Below are 17,859 nucleotides of genomic sequence, written 5' to 3'. Positions count from 1 at the left end.
GGCCTGACTCAACTGGTTGTTGTGGGCTTTCCGGGCTGTGTGGCCGTGGTCTGGTAGATCTTGTTTCTAACCTGCATCTGTGGCTGGCATCTTCAGAGGTGTATTACAGAGGGAAGTCTGTTACACACTGTGTCCAGTGAGAAGGGAAAGTTTAGTGGTGTATATATTCTCCATGTCCCAGGGTGGGGAACCAATCAGTAAGTGTTTGGGTGGAACTTGCTATGCAAAGGTGGGGTTGACTGCATTGTATTGAGCATGGGGTTTTCAGTCCATATACATTCATATTCACATTTGCATTCCCTGCAGCAGCAACAGTATTAGTGAATTCAAACATAAGAACATAAGAACAAGCCAGCTGGATCAGACCAAAGTCCATCTAGTCCAGCTCTCTGCTACTCGCAGTGGCCCACCAGGTGCCTTTGGGAGCTCACATGTAGGATGTGAACGCAATGGCCTTCTGCGGCTGTTGCTCCCGATCACCTGGTCTGTTTAGGCATTTGCAATCTCAGATCAAAGAGGATCAAGATTGGTAGCCATAAATCGACTTCTCCTCCATAAATCTGTCCAAGCCCCTTTTAAAGTATCCAGGTTAGTGGCCATCACCACCTCCATGTGGCAGCATATTCCCAAACACCAAATCACTTGCCGCGTTAGCGTTGAAGAAGTGTTTCCTTTTATTAGTCCTAATTCTTCCCCCCAGCATTTTCAAGGGGGGCCTGGTTCTAGTATTGTGAGAAAGAGAGAAACATTTCTCTCTGTCAACATTTTCTACCCCATGCATAATTTTATAGACTTCCAATCATTATCCCCTTAGCCAGCCTCCTCTCCAAACTAAAGAGTCCCAAAGCGCTGCAGACCCCCTCTCCTCATTAGGGAAGGCAAGTTTCCCTAACGTCCCCTCAATCATCCTTGTTGCCCTTCTCTGCACTTTTTCTATCTCCCTCCAATATCCTTTTTTGAGATCGCGGCGACCACTGGTGAACTGGACTTACAGTACTCCAAGTCGCGGTCGCACCACTGCTTTATATAAGGGCATGACAATCTTTGCAGTTTTATTCTCAATTCCTTTCCTAATTATCCCCAGCATAGAGTTTGCCTTTTTTTCTCAGCTGCCATGCATTGAGTTGACATTCCCATTGGAACTATCAACTAAAGACGCCTAAATCCCTTTCACTGGTCTGTGACTGATTAGCACTGACCCCTGTAGCGCGTGTAATGTGAAGTTTTGGATTTTTGCCCTGTTATTGCATCACTTTACATTTTGGCCACTTTATTGAACTGCATTTTGCTCATTTTCTGAGCCCACTCACCTAATTTATCAAGAGTCAGCTTAGGAGCTCTTCGCAATCACTTTGTGGTTCTCCACCACCCCTACATAATTTGGTATCATCTGCAAACTTGGCCACCACGCTACCCACCCCTACTTCCAGGTCATTCATGAATAAGTTAAAGAGCACTGGTCCTAAAACGGATCCTTGGGGGACACCACTCCCGACATCTCTCCATTGTGAGAACTTCCCATTTACACCCACTCTTTGTTTCCTGTTTCTCAACCAGTTTTTAATCCATAGGAGGACTTCCCCTCTTATTCCTTCATTGCTGAGTTTTCTCAACAGTCTCTGGTGAGGAACTTTGTCAAAAGCCTTTTGGAAATCCAAGTAGACAATGTCCACCGGTTCACCCCTGTCCACATGCCTGTTTACACCCTCAAAGAACTCTAGTAAGTTTGTAAGACAGGATTTGCCTCTGCAAAAGCCATGCTGACTCTTTCTCAGCAGGTCTTGCTTTTCTACATGTTTAATAATTTTATCTTTAATGATAGATTCTACTAATTTACCAGGAACAGATGTCAAACTGACTGGCCTGTAATTTCCCGGGTCCCCCCTAGATCCTTTCTTAAAGATTGGTGTGACATTGGCCATCTTCCAGTCCTCAGGGATGGAGCCTGATTTTAGGGATAAGTTGCATATTAAAGTGAGAAGATCAGCAATTTCATGCTTGAGCTCTTTAAGAATCTTGTGTCTGGGTGGAGTTCATTGTCCATGGACCTAGCATGCCCTTGGCCTTTGATTCTGGTGTTTTTAAGTACTGGTAGCCAAGTTTTGTTAATTCTCAGAGTCTCTTCCTTCTTGTTGAAGTTGTCTTGGTGTTTGTGGATTTCAATAGCCTCTCTGTGTAGTTTGACATAGTAACCGTCTGAGTTGTCCAGAATTTCAGTGTTTTCAAGTAAAATGTTATGTCCAGTTTTGTTTAGACGCATGTGGCTCTTCTGCCCTTGCACTGTGGCTCCATGAGCCGAGCCACTGGCCCCATCCTTGCCCACCGTGCAGGCAGCAGGGCGGGCGCATCCATGCGCTTCTCAGAATGAGCGGAGTAAAAGGTAAAAAAAACCCTATATATATAGTGTTATCTTTATTTTAAATTTCAAAAATTATTTGCGGCTCCAAGTGTTTTCTTTTCCCGTGGAAAACGGGTCCAAATGGCTCTTTGAGTGTTAAAGGTTCCCTACCCCTGGTTTAGAGCATGTTCTGCTACTGAAGATTTTTCTGGATGGTTAAGCTGACCAGTGCATGCCAGCGTCAGAGTTCTGTTTCAGATATTGTGATAAACTGGACATGTTTGCACTATGGAACATATCCAGTTTTTTTTTAAAAAATCATCAAGATATGTATAGAATGCCTGATGTTATTCATTGCTACTGTTCTCTACATGGTGCTCTGAAGAGGCATTGTGGATTGAGTAGGGTCTAATACATGTCCATTAAATCTTCCAGAAGCTAGCTGGCCAAACTGCTTTCAGGGAGGTCCATTTGTTGGAAGGTGTGGGAAGGCACTCCTCCTGCCTTTCTATCATTGTCTTCCAAGACTTCAAGATTTCTCCATAGACTAAACCAACTATTGCTCTTCATATACTGCTGTGAAAATGGCTCATGTAGGAGGAAGCACAGAGCAAGAAACTTTTCCTCCTGAAGGCCTTTCAAAAGTTGAAACTGTGTGTGAGGCTCTAAGCCAATTTTGTGATGTCTGAAATCTGTGATAAACTGCAGAGGATATTTCTGTTTGGTTTTTGAGTACCAAATGGAGAACTGTGTCAGTAAAGTGGAGAGTATATCTTAGATGTCTTGGCTACATTTTTGGTGAATGAATTATTTTCAGTAGAACTGACTGTGTGCATTAAACTTTGTGAAGTGTTATGTTGTGAGCTATTATTTTGGTTGAACTCCAGGTGATGGGAACCAAAAATTTATTATGTGAACTTGGTACTTAATTTATATATATAAAAAGCTAACAGTCACTTTGTTAGCCATGCCCTAACGCTGAAATGGCTGGACGGATACTTTGAATTTTCACATGGCGTGCCTCCCTGTTTAGGGCAGGTGTCGGACCTTCAAATCGCCGAAAGTCCATACCTGAGCCAGGTTAAATGTCTTTTTCCTGGCGCACCAGGCCATGAAGCTGGCTGTGTTTAACTGTCACCCTTAGAATGTTCGTGCAGCATGTCTCTGTGGCCTGAGGGGTTGGTATGCCCTTACAATGTTTGCACAGATGGCCAGAGATGAGCATTGAAAACAGTAAATAGGTAATACTGTTAGGTAAAACGAGTGGAAGTGAAACACATACTCACTTTACCGTGTGAGACGTCAGGTGGGGTTCCCCCCCCCCTCACACGCAGGTAACTTTCACTCTCTGTTCCTGACCCACTGCTACCACACAACACACATACTCTCATACACATCCAGTTCAACCTCACTCTGCCCTCCCTCACATCCAACCACCACTTACCCACTTCCTCACCCATATTTGCCACAGCTCTCTTTTACTAAAAGCAAGCTGGAGTTTGCCTTTTTCTTCTAAGAAAATCCGTGGGGTGGGGGCGAATCAACACTACTAGCTCTGCTTCTTTTGCACGTGGCCCTTTAAGAACCCAGGGAGCTGGCCTTGATCTGAGAGCCTCACCACCCTACCTCTGCTGCCCTGACTGGGGATAGCCCTACTTGCCCCAGTTCTGCCTTACCAAAGCCAGGACTGTGCATTGTCAAACCAAAGTCATGGACAGTGGGATTCGCTTATGAGACGGATTCATTGTGTGGAATGGGAAGGGTTACCTTATACTAAAAAAAAAAAGACAGCACCATATAACGATGTGCATTGAAAAGGGAAAGAGGGATTCCATTTGACCACTCCAAAAGGCTATGCTGGGGATCATTGGATCTGCATGGACATCTGTGTGGGTTGCGGACTGTGATGAGAAGGACAATTGCCACAGCAACGTGTGGCCGGGCCCTGCTAGTATAAATATTTATTTATTTATTTATTTATTTATTTTTGGAACTTTTATACCGCCCCATCCCCGAAGGGCTCTGGGCGGTGTACAACAGGTAAAAACAATAATACAGGTAAATAAAACATTAAAAGCAGCAACGATTAACCACAGTTATATGATATATGATCTATCAAAATGATATGATATATGATCTATCAAAAATGTCAAGTGAAATTTGAAGGTAGTGATGGATTATCTTTGTTGTTTTAGCAAGGGTGTGAAACAGAAAAGTCACTGGGCTCTTCTTAGTATTTAAAATTGATAAACAACTGGCACAAGACAACTGATTCGGATTGAGGCAACCATGCAGGGGAGATAAGGCTGTTAGGTTTCCTGCTAAAGTGGGAAACCTCCTGCTGGCAGCCATCCCCCCACCCCCCCTCTCTCTCTCTCTCGCACACACACACAGTTCAGTATGGAGGTGGGAGGAAGAATTTCTCCAATGGCACAGTGTCACTTCCAGTTGTGCCTGTATCAGGAGACTCTCTAGGATTCTACAGAAATTATGTGGCAAAATCAAGACGTTTCAGCGGAATCCTAGGGTGTTGCTTGATATGATGATATCACTTCTGGAATAACACCAGAAGTGGTGTGTTGCCAGAGCAATGGCAATTTGAATACTGCCACCCACGGTCTTCTCCTGGTTATCAGTGCTCAGCTGGCATCCACAGCAGGAGGAGAGGTTAATTTTTTCCCCATGCATCTTTTCTGCATCCTCAGGCACCTAATTCTGCACCTGCTGTTTATCTTGCTGGGGAAAACAGCAGATCTAGAAGCTGATGTTAAATTGGGGAAAAACAGTTCCAGAGGTCCTCTATGCTATAGCATCCACCTGAACTGGGCTCTCCATCACCATTCTATACCAGCAAAAACACTTCAGAGCTCCATTCATTCATGTATCTTTCAATGTCTCACTTAATTAGACCCTAAATGGTATACTTTTTAATTTGTTCATGCTGGAATAGCTGAACTAAGAGAATGTATTTTTGGTGTGTTTTCCTAGGGAGAGTGTCTATTCACTGAATATGGAGGACATACCTAGTACCCTGAAAGGGGCAGTGGATACACTAAACCAAAGCAATGCCTCTACTCCAGTCCGCTCCAGGTCACCAGCTCTGAGCACACGCAGCCTGACTGCAGATTACAGCAGGGTAAGTCCTACTGTTGGTAAAAGGGTTCTCTTTAGAATTCATTGGGTTCAAGGAGGTTAAAACAATTGAAATGCTCTCAGTTCTCTCTAAGTAAATCTGGTGAATTTTAGCACTTCAGACTCTGTTGAGGAGAATGGGGCTCTCATGATTGAACATTCCCACCTAAGAATGTGATTTGCCCAAGGCAAAGAATTCCCAATACTGTCTACGCAAATGGTAGGAATTTGAGGAAGGATGCCTGGGGATTTGGGGGTATATGTGATGTCGCTTCTGGGTAACATGCTAGGAATTTCCACAGATCTCTATGGTAAAGACCTAGAGTTTTACTTTGGAGGTCACTTTTTCTTCTGCACCTCAATTTCTCCCGGGATGGGTGGTGGTAGTGGATAGGATCTGGGGCAGGGAATCCCCACCAGATCCAGAAAATTGAGAAGCTACCAAAGAGCTTTATAGATGAGCAGGGTTCTGTACCAATCTAATTTGTTCTGGTTACGGAAGACTGCAATCTTGCTTTGTTTAAATTGGTGTCAAAACTTTTACATAAATTTTTATCGTGTAACTTTGGAACCAGACTCTTTTAAATATTTACACTGCGGGGGAGCGGGGGTTTGACTGAAATTTTTTTATGCAATCATAGTTGTGGTTTTAATTAGCCCATGCTGATTTTTAGGTGTTTTGTCAGCTTCCTGTGAGGTGAGATATGCCAGTTCTACCTGAGAGTACAAAAACCCACAAAGACAGAATACTAGTTACTTGTACTTTCTAGCACACTACTGTTCAGTAATATTGGAAACCATTCTTTTCTCATGCATTTTAAGAACAGTGCAGTACTTCTATCATAAGGAAAATAAGATTTGCCCATCAAAATACATTCTGATGTAGGTTTAAGTATTTATTATGAATTGGGTTTATAGTTTTGGGAATTGCTGTGAATGAGAGGCTGACTAGCTTTATCCTGAGATCTTGAAATATCTTTCTGTGAATTTTGTTGAACGTCACTTAGCTGATTCTTCTTTTGAGTTGTCTCTCAGAGCCAGACTAAACACAATGATAGTAGCTTTGTATGTTTAAACATAGGACTGGCTTTTTCAGTCACACCAGGAGTCTGGTTTGGCAAGCAGAGAGAGCATGTGGGTGAGGAGAACTGAAAACTCGCTTGCATGCTCTTTCTGCTTGTAAAATCAGATTCCCTTCTGCGATCATTCTGTGACTCATTGTATTATGAATTTTCTGGGAGATCTCTTCAGTTCTCTGAGTGCAATATGCATTTTCTGGGAGGCTTTGTTGGTTCCCTAACCCATACCTGAGGATTAGGAAGCATAAATGGGGCCCTGGAAACTCACAGGAGAGTCAGAAATCCCATCTCCCCCTCCCATTGCTTACCTAAGGAGTAGGCCTGTTTCCAGTTCCTGGCCTCTGTCACCACATATGGGCTGCTCGGCCCCAGTGATTGCAGACAGGGTCTGCACCACTGGACTCCCAGCTCTCAGACTCTGCTGCAGATGGGCTCGACCACTAGCTCCCAGGCTTCTCTGTGGATCCCTTTGGTGCCCAGCCCCCCATTTTAAAAAAATGGTTTGGATATTTCTACAGATGTAGAAGATCCCCTTAATCTGCAGAAAAAAACTGTTGGGGGGAAGTGTACCCATTATCGGCAAATTTAAGTATCTGCAGGTGGGGGCAGACATGGACATTAGATATATAATCTTTTTGCATCAAAAGCCGCTTCCGCACATGCAGAATAATGCACTTTCAATCCACTTTCAATGCACTTGGAAGCTGGATTTTACTGTGCAGAATTGCAAAATCCACTTTCAAACAATAGGGAAAGTGGATTGAATGTTAACTATTCTGCATGTGCGGAATGGGCCAAAGATCAGCCCAGTGAAGCAGTTACCTAAGCCTATAGCCCAACAGAAGAACCATTGCTAACTCTGAATTGGATTCCTGCTCCCAGCAGGAAATGGGGAAAAATAATGGAACCTTTGAGGCCATTTCCTTTGCGAGCATCTCCTGGAAATGCAGCAGAGTGTGGGTCTTTTGCGTTCCTTGCAGTCAAGCTAGCACTGATAGAGCTAAGAGGAATGTTAAAGATAAAAGTGAAAGAGTGTAATTCACATATTGTCCTCTAAGCTCTGTGTTGCTTCCAGCATGAGCAAGGGCCATGCTCCACTTTTGCCTGCTGGAAAGTAAGTGTGCTTACATTCATGCAGGAAGGAGAAGTTCACTAAAGAGCATCTAAATGTGCAGGTGCATCTCTTAGAACGTTTCTGATACCCAACTTGTCAATCATCAAACCCAATTTCGATTCTTGTTTTCATGAAGGGAATATTATTGTGAATTGATGTATGTACTTGTTAGCTGAGATAATGAAGGATAGGAAAAATCAGACAAGTTGAAAAAAAATGTGCAGGTGGCATTTTTTCCCCGTACACAAACCCTGCAGACTTCTCACAGATGCTTAGATTTAACTCTGCTTAGACTTCATATAGCAATTACTGATAGGATGTTTATTTCAAAATGTTAATTCTTAAGTTTCTATTCTGCCATTTCATTGCAGGCTGCATTTCTGTTTCCAGGGTACAGCAGTTATTTGTATATTGGGTAATATTGGCTTACTCAGACCAAGCAGGGTTTTTTTAGCCAGAATTATGGAGTGATATGCTAAGGTTCTTTATATATAGAGAGAAAACAAGCAGATGGAAAGTGGGAGAAGTTTGCATTATTAGCATAAAGTTGAACATGTCATTGCCAACAAAAAGAGCTATTGTAGCAGAATTTTAATAAGCTAAAGAATGAAACTTTTCCATGTTAATGCTTTAATAATGTGATCCATGAAATACATGTCTCTGTTCTCCTTGGGCAGGATCCTAGATTCGAGAATGGTATGTCGATGCCTGCAAGTGAAAGTATCCCTGTAGACTTAGCCAAAAGACATCGTAGAGGATCTTCTGGAACACACTCGATAGCAGCATCCAGGACTTCCCTATCATCTGGTAAACTCTTTTTTAAATGGAAGAATGAACATTCATCCTACTGACCACTTTCTCCAGCCAGATTTTTACTTCCCCCTGCCCCGTGTCAATTTTGGGGAATTATGTTTGTCTTGCTTCGTTAGATAGTAGGGCATAACAAAGATTAAAACACTTGTCATTGCCAATATTTTTCAAAAAGGTGAATTTACATACTACTCATCAGTGTCTATGAGCCGTGCCTGTTTTCAGCAAGCGCCGTTGCTTCAGTGTAAAGTGAATTTGTTTAACATCCAATTACATGGTTACCTGTTGTTGTTTGTTTGTTTTGCCTGTTAAGTAAAAACAGCAGGGATGGAAAAATCAAAAGGCATCAATGAAATTCTTCCTCCTGTCTTTGGTCTTTCTCTCTCTCTTTTTGTTTCAAGAAGAAAGGAGATTGAGGAGAGGGAGCTGAAAACTGTGGTGAGCCACAGCTGGAGTTAGTCTGTGTATACCCAGTTACAATGGTGTAATGTCGGGATATAATTGTGTATGTTACAATAAGTGTAATGTCGGGAAATAATTCGTTCTATAGATTTCAAACACTTTCTTTTCTCCCTTCTGTTTTGTAGATCGTAGCCGATCAGAGAGAGATCTCAGTGGATCCTTTTCCGAATGCAATGAAGATACTTTGAGCTTAAGGAGTAAATCTGTACCTGGAGCATTAGACCAGGAGCTGGTGAGTTAAAACCACACCAACCTATAAAGTGAGAAGGGCATTCGTAATGTTTGTTTTCCTTCATAAAGGTTAACAGAAACGTGTTTTGAACTGAAGCTGGCTATTTGTTTGTACCACAGTCCATACAGTCAGTAAATTTGTAGCAACAGGATAATGATGTAGGCAATACCAATCATGGGGAATAAGGACTAAGAACACAGGGAGACTTTGAATGTAAACCTGTCCAGCACATGTTCCTATCTTGTTCAACACTCATGATCAGCATATGTGCTGATCAGAGATATATTCTGATTGCATCAAGAAACTTTTTTAGCTGTCCAGCCAGTTTGCAGCTGCCTGCTGCTCAGAAGCAGGTGCCGGGGTGGGGGGGGATCAGCTGAGAGTTGGGTTCTGACCTCTTTCCTTCAGCAAAATGCATAGAAAAGGTGCAGAAGACAGACGAGAAGAGCTTTTCTCTTCCTTCCCCACAAGCAGGGTGGGAACAGAAGCAAAGCTTCTGATCTCTCCTTTGCAAAATGGAGAAGAGAAAGCTAGTTCCTCTCCCTTTCTTGGCAACCCAAATCAAGAGTTTGGAGTGGGAGGAAATCAGTTGGGCTATTGATTATCCCCTCCCTCCCAGTGAATTGTTTTTCAATATGTCTGGGGGCGTTTCCCCACTCACCACGATCCCCCCTATGCTGCCAAAGTGCTCCTGCTCAGCGCATTGCAGCATCCACCAAACAGCTCCCTGGACATCCCCTAGAGGCCCTCAAGCGCTTCCTGTGCGGGGAATCATCAAGAAGGCTGCCGTTTACAAGAGCGCCAGGGATGCTAATGCGCTGAGGGCTACGACAAATGCAGCTGCGGGGCGGCTGCGCTGTCGCCACCCCTGTCGTGTGGAGTGCCGGGGGATCCCGCGCTACTTGAGGAGAGTAGTGCAGGGCTTAAAGTAAGTGGGGAAAGACCCTGGGAGGCAGGAATGCAGCAACATTTCCAGAGTCAACTCCTCATTCCCCCACAAATCTTTGCTGGGTGTTGAGCACATTCCCCTCTTCAGCTGGATGTTGACAGCTGGTGGCTGCAAATAGCTTCTCCTGAAAATGGGTGCACTCCATAATCCTGTGGGCTGCATGCAATCCATGGGACTGTGTTGTGTGATTAACAGTGGTGGTTTTCCCCAGAGGTGGGATCCAACCAGTTCTCACCACTTCTCTAGAAGTGGTTACTAATTTTTTCTGAGTGCCGAGAAGGGTTACTAAAGCAACCTCCCTGCCCAATAGGGACTGGAGGTACGTGTGTGCGGCGGCACCACTGTTTGAATCCCACCACCATCGGAACCTGTTATTAAAATTTTTGGATCCCACCACTGGTTTTCCCCCTCCAAAGACTTCTTGCTGCATATCAAGAAACTTCCCCTTCAAGATGAGAATTAGTGTTCCAACCTCCCTGCCCCTCATATACTTCTTTGATGCATCTCAGAAGATTCTGGAACAAAGGGGGAAAGTGTTTATGTTGCATCACCAGGCTTTCAACTGAAATGCAAGTCCTTGGGATGCAGTAGAGAAATTTCTCTTGAACTGGAAGACAGCTGAGAATCAGTATTCTGACCCCCGCCTCAGCAATTATGGACCATAGTGGAGCTAGATTGGAACTTTGTTTTCTTTGTCATCACCAAACACCAGGCTGGGCTGTGCAGAAGGTCAGGGGGCAGGGACGGAATAAATGTTCCTGGGGCAGTGCCGTCCGTGAGTTTTGTGAATCCTGAGAGAGAAAAGAAATTCAGCACCCCCCTCCACTGAGTATAAACTAGAGGAATTGATCATTCTGGAATGTCTCAACTGGGAACTAAAACAGAGTTCAGGCTTTAAAAGATGGCAAATTTTTGTTTCCTGCTTGTGTATCAGGGATTGCCCTAAGCAAAGGCAGAAGAAGATATGTGATGACGTTGTGGCCTCCTGAAAATTTCCACCACAAAGAACAGACTCAAAATTAGCCAGTGGATTGTCAGTGGTAAGGGTTCAGATGCTTGCCATGTGTGCTTTGTTGCTTGTTTTGTTAATAAGCTTATCACCAGGCTGCTTCCTCAGGATGTTTGTGTGTGGCATAGAATTCCATACTATTTAAAATGCCTTTCATTCCAGCACATTTTATTCTGCTCTATTTCTCTACTGACTGATTTCCAACTTCCATCTGTTCTGTTGTTTTTGAGGTAGTTTACATTTGTTGCATTAAGTAGCCATTCTCTGCAACTAAATTGCACTTTCCGCCCTTTGGGGATGGGGTGACATCTTCAGGTACAGCTGGACCAGAATGAATAGATGAGATGAATGGACTAGATGATCGGAGACAGATAGACTGATCAGTCAGAATAGAATGAGATGAATGAATAGGACAGATGAATGAATGAATGAAAACCAGGGCAGTCTTAGCCATGGGGCACTTGGATCAGCAGTCTGGGGTCCAGCTGCTATGGTGACACTGTTGCCAAACTCTGCTATCTCTGGAGTTATGGTGGGAGCAGCTGGAGCAATCCGCTGAAGGGCAGTGGATGCCCACCTTCAACTGACCTACAGGAAGTCGCCATCCCACCCCTAACCAAGTGATCAGGTGCAGACTGGGAGGCAAAAACAACCCTGCATAGGGCCTTGCTCCCAGCATTTTGGGAAAAGGAAAAAGACTAGGTTCCTTTGAGATTGAAGCCACTGACCTTCTTGCTATGGCACAAAATAGTTTGATATACATTTAATAAATAAATGAAAAACACATGAGATGTTTCTCAAAATGCAGTATACTGGTCTGACTAGAGCTCTGGTGGCATATTTACTAAAGAGTCTGATAGCTTCCACCAGATTTCAGCACTATGCAAAGAACAAAACTTGGGAGTCCCCTTTGCCACACCCTATCAATCATTAATAAATGAATAATACAGCTGAAGGGGCCCATCTCCAGCACCCCCTTATCACCCCTTTGCTTCTTAGTGCCCCCCTAGATAATCCCACGGCCTCCCCCAGGGTGAGGTACAACCCTCTTTGGGAACCACTAAGACAGAGATTTTCTTATTAAAAATGAAAGCTAAGAATTCAGAGAACCTGACACATAAATTGTCATAGTGTTGTAGCTCTAATTTCATTCAATTGCAGATTTTTTAAAAAGCCTTCCATTGGGGGTAGGGGACAAATAGCTGCTGCAGAGAAATGGGGCTGGGAGTATAGTGCCAAGATGGGGTGGATCTTGAAAGATCTAGACTTTTTCTCCACGTGGGTACCATCCCATCTTTGCTGTGATCTGTTCCAAAATATTGCTGTCAAGCAGGTTTTGGAAAGATGGGAAAATCTGGAAAGGAATACCATGATACTGTAGAGCAGCATGAAAAAAAATCCCTCTAGCATCCAAACCTGCATAAACCATGTGTGAGTGATCTGAGATGATTGTTCATGTCTCAAAGAACTAAAGTGCACTAGAGATTATTTGCAAGTAGTATTTGGCACAGTGAAAGTAACTTAAATTTCATACTGTCACTGTCTCACTAGGAGGGCTCAGGGCAGAATGTGGGGGTTATATTTCAGCAAACCTTTTCTTCACCAGTAGCCCATCTGCCTTTTTGGGATTAAGTTTCAGAGTGAACTGCCCACTTCAAGGCAGGAGTGACACTTCTCTCTCTCAAGGAGGCATCTATTGTTTTCTGACCAAGTCTACCAGCCACTCCCAGCTGATTTAAGAAACTGGGAGCAGAAAGATTAATACTAGCAGTTGGTATATCTCAAACTTCCAAAAATCCTGCCCACATCTTTAGACTGAATAAGTTAACAAAAGTGTCTTATACAACTAGACAAGTCAGGACCCTGGGAACATCCACTTCTGTCACCGCTGATGTACAGCCCAGATCAGAATGGATGAGAAAGGTTTTAATTGGCAAAGTGTTGTACAAAATGGTCATAATGGGCTTCGGAGCCATCCACCTTCTCCTTCAATCCAGAACCCAATAGGCCCCTAACCACCCAGTTCTGCATGTCTGCACTATGTGGATGCAATGGTGGTGGAGAAATATTGTTTCTTTGTGACCATCATTACTCTGTACTGGCCAGTTCTATATCCTTTTCCATAAAAGATCTACCGGTAAGTAAAATTGTAAATTCATCTACCACTTCTTCCTGGACCTTATTTGTAGTAAAATGCTCCTAGTGCCTGCTTTGTTCTGTTCTAGCGGCCACCATTGGATGTCAGCTTCAGGAGTTTCCTCCGCTTGCAACTCATCCAAAGGCCATTTCACTGTAAAAAGTTGATGAACAAAGTTTATTTTTCCTGGCGATTCTGCACATAAGTCATTTTTTCTTTCTTTTTGTTTTAAGTTTTAAATGAGAAATCCTTGTAGCTATGAAGACACCATTTAAGAATCACAGATGCTCAGAGGGCTGGTCTACCTTCCATTAAGCAGCAACAAGTACATTTATCCTTGAAAGACAGGTCTATCCATTGCTTCTTCATAGGAGGTAGACCAGCCCTCCCAGCAGTTGTGATTCTTCTATGGTGTCTTTGTAGCTACATTCATTTAAAAACAAACAGAAAAGAAACACGTGTGCAGAATTGCCAGGAAAAACAAACTTTATTCATCAACTTTTTACAGTGGAATGGCCTTTGGATGAGTTGCAAGTCAAGAAAACTCCTGGAAGCATTTTGCAAATGGCCGTGGCAGCACAGACTCCTGAAGCTGACACAAAATGGCGTGCGCTAGAAAAATAAAAGTAAGAGCTCTGAGGTGGGGAGGGGAAGGCAAGTTTTGCCGATAGTTGTTTGAGACAGTATACATGTTCTTGCATCAAACTACCATGTTTAATAGTGCATAGAATGATGATTTTGAAGAAGGCTGCACTTAAAATTGATTCTTTAATGTTCATAGACATTCGGGATTATTTTCACCTGCGGAAACACAGTATTTTCACTTATACTGAACCATGACTGGCTGAACTTAGGTCTTTTGGTGGAAAAGGGTATAGCTTACTTTAACCCCTGCTTGCAATTATAGCTTCTCTGATTTTATGCCCTTAATATTTGCTTTGCTGATGGAAAGTGTGAACTTTAATGATGCGTCTGCTAATGACTTTGTACATTTTGTATTCACTGGCACAGAACACAGAATCAGCTCTGAGTAATGCATTTTTTTAAAAGATGTGGATGATTAAATTGAGCTCTGAACATGTACCTTTTAGTGCCTTTTAGTCCAATATAATTTACAAGTAAATTATATTGAGGGATCATTAAAAAATAGTTTTCTGCCAACACGGGGGGGGGGGGGGGCATGGTAGTGCTCATTGTATATGATTCTGCAGGCTATTTTTCAGTTTAAAAACTGGAATGATTTGCAGGGGTGTATCTAATCAATCACTACTGCCTTTGAAAACTGTAAGAATAGTATGTACCCCACCTTTGGTTCAGCCTGGTTGTATCACTTAGGTCCACTTTTTCAGTCAGAAAGGCTGCAATCATTTTTGTCAAGTTCAACTTCTTTGGTTTACTTCACATGTTCACAGTTAAGTAATTGTGACCCACTGTGAGGTTCCATTTTGTTTGCTTTGAAGTTTCTTCAGCTGGTGCAGCTCTTGGCAGTCTGTCTTCCGATTAGTAGGAGAGACCTTCTACATTGGCTCTCTGCTATCTTCTGGGCATCTTTCAAAAGGCTGGTTTTGACATGCCCTCGCTTTGTCCCCACATTGATTTCTATGAATGCTGTAATGGATGACTATTTCCACCCCACCCGAACTGTAAATCTGGGATTATATCCACCATGAAGGGAAAGTCATCATTAGGTGGGTGTTTCCTGGCCATGACTAAAAAAGCCCAAACAAAATTGCCCCCCCCCCCCACTATGCATCAATGATGATTTTTAAGATAAATATCAAACAGATGAAGGCATGTATCAAACCTAGAATGATGCCCTCACTTAGGTAGCATGTTAGGCTGATTAAAAACCTGCATATAATAAAATTGCAGTAGCAGCACTTTAATAACACTTAGTGTAACCTCTACTTCTATGCAGTTTTTGGAGCTGTTTCAAATACATTGATTGTGGCTTGTTAGTAACTAAATTCCACAGGAATCTCCTTCATTGGCAGTCATTCTCATCCAAGTGCTCTATTAGTGCTGCAGCAGAAAAATATGGACTGCTTCTGAACTTAATATTCATTGATATAGGCTAAAAATACCTACTTGGTGATACCTCAGTGGTTAGTTCTGTACATAGTACTTCATGATCATATTTCTCATGACATTGTGTGTGTGTTTTATCTTTGTTTCCTAAGGGTTTCCCTCACATTTCTGAATTTCTGTGGCAGCTACATAATGCTTTTCTTTCCATTCCTCCTTCCTTTTCTCTTCTTAAAGAATTCTCCTTCAAGTTCTAACAGGAAATGGAGCTACTTAAATGTTCCAGAAACAGATGGTGATACTGTAAGTTCTCTTGCTGTTCTGACACATTTGGGGGCTCCCCCCTTTTGTTCTTTTTGTGCTTCTCTTTCAATTCCTTGTACTTAGAATTGTTCAGTGAAATGTACATGTTTATTCTGATTTCTTCAATTTGTTGAAAAATAAAAGTGGTAATTTATTTTCAAACTTAAAGCATCTTAAACCTTTGAAAAACAGCAGATTCTTAAATTAATGATGTACACAACAGCAAATTAATGTTTAATTTCAGAAGGACCTGTGAATACCCAACATTGACAAAATGGGATATACATTTACAGAATATTTCCTAGAGCAAAAAATAACAAATTCAGTGCATTAATAATTACTTTAAAATAGGAGGAATTTCTCCATGGGTTTTTAAGCTCTGTCCATAACGAAAGGCAACACTTATCTCATATTAATTGATTACATTAATTTGTTCAAGTGGGAGAAAGCTGACTTTCTACTGCCTGATCTACTCTGATGTTAAATAAAAAAGGAAGAACAAAATATATTTGGTTCTATAGTGATTACTCTGCATGCTGTGAGCACTCTGTGGAAATGAGTTTGGTTTAGGGTCAAAGGGGGTCCCCATTCCCCATTCTTTGCTAAGGAGATGGGGCTACCCACTTGAGGGTCCATAACTTTGGACCCCCTGAACCAAACTGCACCAAACTTGGGGGGGGGGGTGCCATCATGACAGTCTCCAGATGATACCCTGAAATTTTGGTGCTGATACGTCCAAAAATGCACCCCCCTGCAGGAACATCCCAGAAATTTGCCCAAGAATCTTTGTTCTGCATTGAATTTTCTGCATTGCTGTCAATGGGGGTTGCAGGCTTGGGGGGGGGGCACATTTCTGAAGGCACAGTCTCAAAACTTTCATGGTCTCATAAGAAGACTGCCCTAATGATACCCCCCAGGTTTGGTGCAGTTTGGTTCAGGGGGGCCAAAGTTATGGACCCTCAAAACTGTAGCCCCCATCTCCTATTAGCTCCCATTGGAAACAATGGGGGATGGGGCACCCCTTTGGGAGTCCATAACTTTGGACTCCCTGAACCAAACCTCACCAAACTTGGGGGGTAGCATAAGGACAGTCTCCTGATGATACGCTGAAATTTTGGTGCCGCTAGCCTAAAAACTGCGCCCCCTGCAGGCAAAAAATGGAAAACCACTAAAAATACCCAAAAACAAACCCTGCATTTTGATGCCCCCCACAAGGTGGTGCCCTGGGCAGCTGCCCACCTTGCCCAATGGGCATTACGCCCCTGATCTCTAGAGTGCTCTATGGATCCCTATGAGTCCATGAACTCCAGTTTTAAAAACATTGTATTATTTTTTTCCCCATCTGAAGTCTCTCTGCAGGGAGAAATTGGTGAACGTTTTTGCCTGGCCTTGAGGCACAATTTTGAATTGCAGAACTCTCTGATTTTATTCACCTTGGGAATTCATACTGTATTATTACTTGGTATGCAACACTGGTATAGGTTTAGTTTTCTCAATGACCCTAATGAAAATGGAAACAAAAAGGACTAGGCTGACTAAAATACACTGTGATTATGTAGTGTAACATTATTTACACTAATTTAATTATCTAAGAAGATATTAACAATATAAAACATCAGTTTCTATTCTACCTTTAGTCTTTGTGAGAAAGGCGGACTATGAATAATGTAGATAAATAAATGGACTGCTTCCTTCTGTCCCTGTTTTTTTCTTTTTAGACTAGCATTAATAGTATGACAAGTGTTTACAGCGAAACTGGAGACTATGGAAATGTGAGGATCAGTGGCGAAATATGTCTCCAAATCAGTTACAGCTACAAAACAGGAGCCCTTACCATCCTAGTAAAAAGCTGCAAAAACTTAGCCATAGCAGATGAAAAGAAGCAAAGAACAGATTCGTAAGCAAATAAAGTTTTCTTTTAGCTTGTTTTTGGTTCTGTCATTCAGTTTGCTTGTGAGCCTGTCCATGGGACTATACAACATGTAATTCCTGAAGTATTGGTTTGGCTTGTATCCTAAAGGGGCATGTTTTTATTATGTCTTGACACTGCATTTATATTGTACTGCTGACAATTTTCAAACACATTCACAGCCCATCCAAAGGGGGAGGGGCAAATTCGCCTGTGGGAGTAGTGCAGTGGATTTGCCTTTCCTGGGGCACTTGCCCCAGCAGAGGGGCGATTCCACTGGAATGTGGCCCACATCACCCTCCCTGGCACTGGAATGTGGAACTGTACACTGCACCAGTGACCCAGTGCCCCTGACATTGG

The 17,859-nt window shown here is 42.7% G+C and overlaps 1 protein-coding gene across 1 annotated transcript in view; it reads left to right on the top strand.

Annotated features, from left to right (window-relative positions):
* The window catches only part of SYTL5 (synaptotagmin like 5), a 99,093-nt gene that overhangs the window by 58,400 nt on the left and 22,834 nt on the right, over positions 1-17,859 (top strand). The window contains 6 exon segments of the mRNA XM_048494773.1: positions 5,327-5,474; positions 8,341-8,470; positions 9,061-9,167; positions 11,064-11,156; positions 15,525-15,590; positions 17,309-17,487. Of these exon segments, the coding sequence (XP_048350730.1) occupies positions 5,327-5,474; positions 8,341-8,470; positions 9,061-9,167; positions 11,064-11,156; positions 15,525-15,590; positions 17,309-17,487 (723 nt within the window).

The sequence above is a fragment of the Sphaerodactylus townsendi genome, linkage group LG04 (genome assembly GCF_021028975.2).
Source record: "Sphaerodactylus townsendi isolate TG3544 linkage group LG04, MPM_Stown_v2.3, whole genome shotgun sequence".
NCBI classification, from domain to species: domain Eukaryota; kingdom Metazoa; phylum Chordata; class Lepidosauria; order Squamata; family Sphaerodactylidae; genus Sphaerodactylus; species Sphaerodactylus townsendi.
This window is presented reverse-complemented; position numbering and strand designations above follow the sequence as displayed.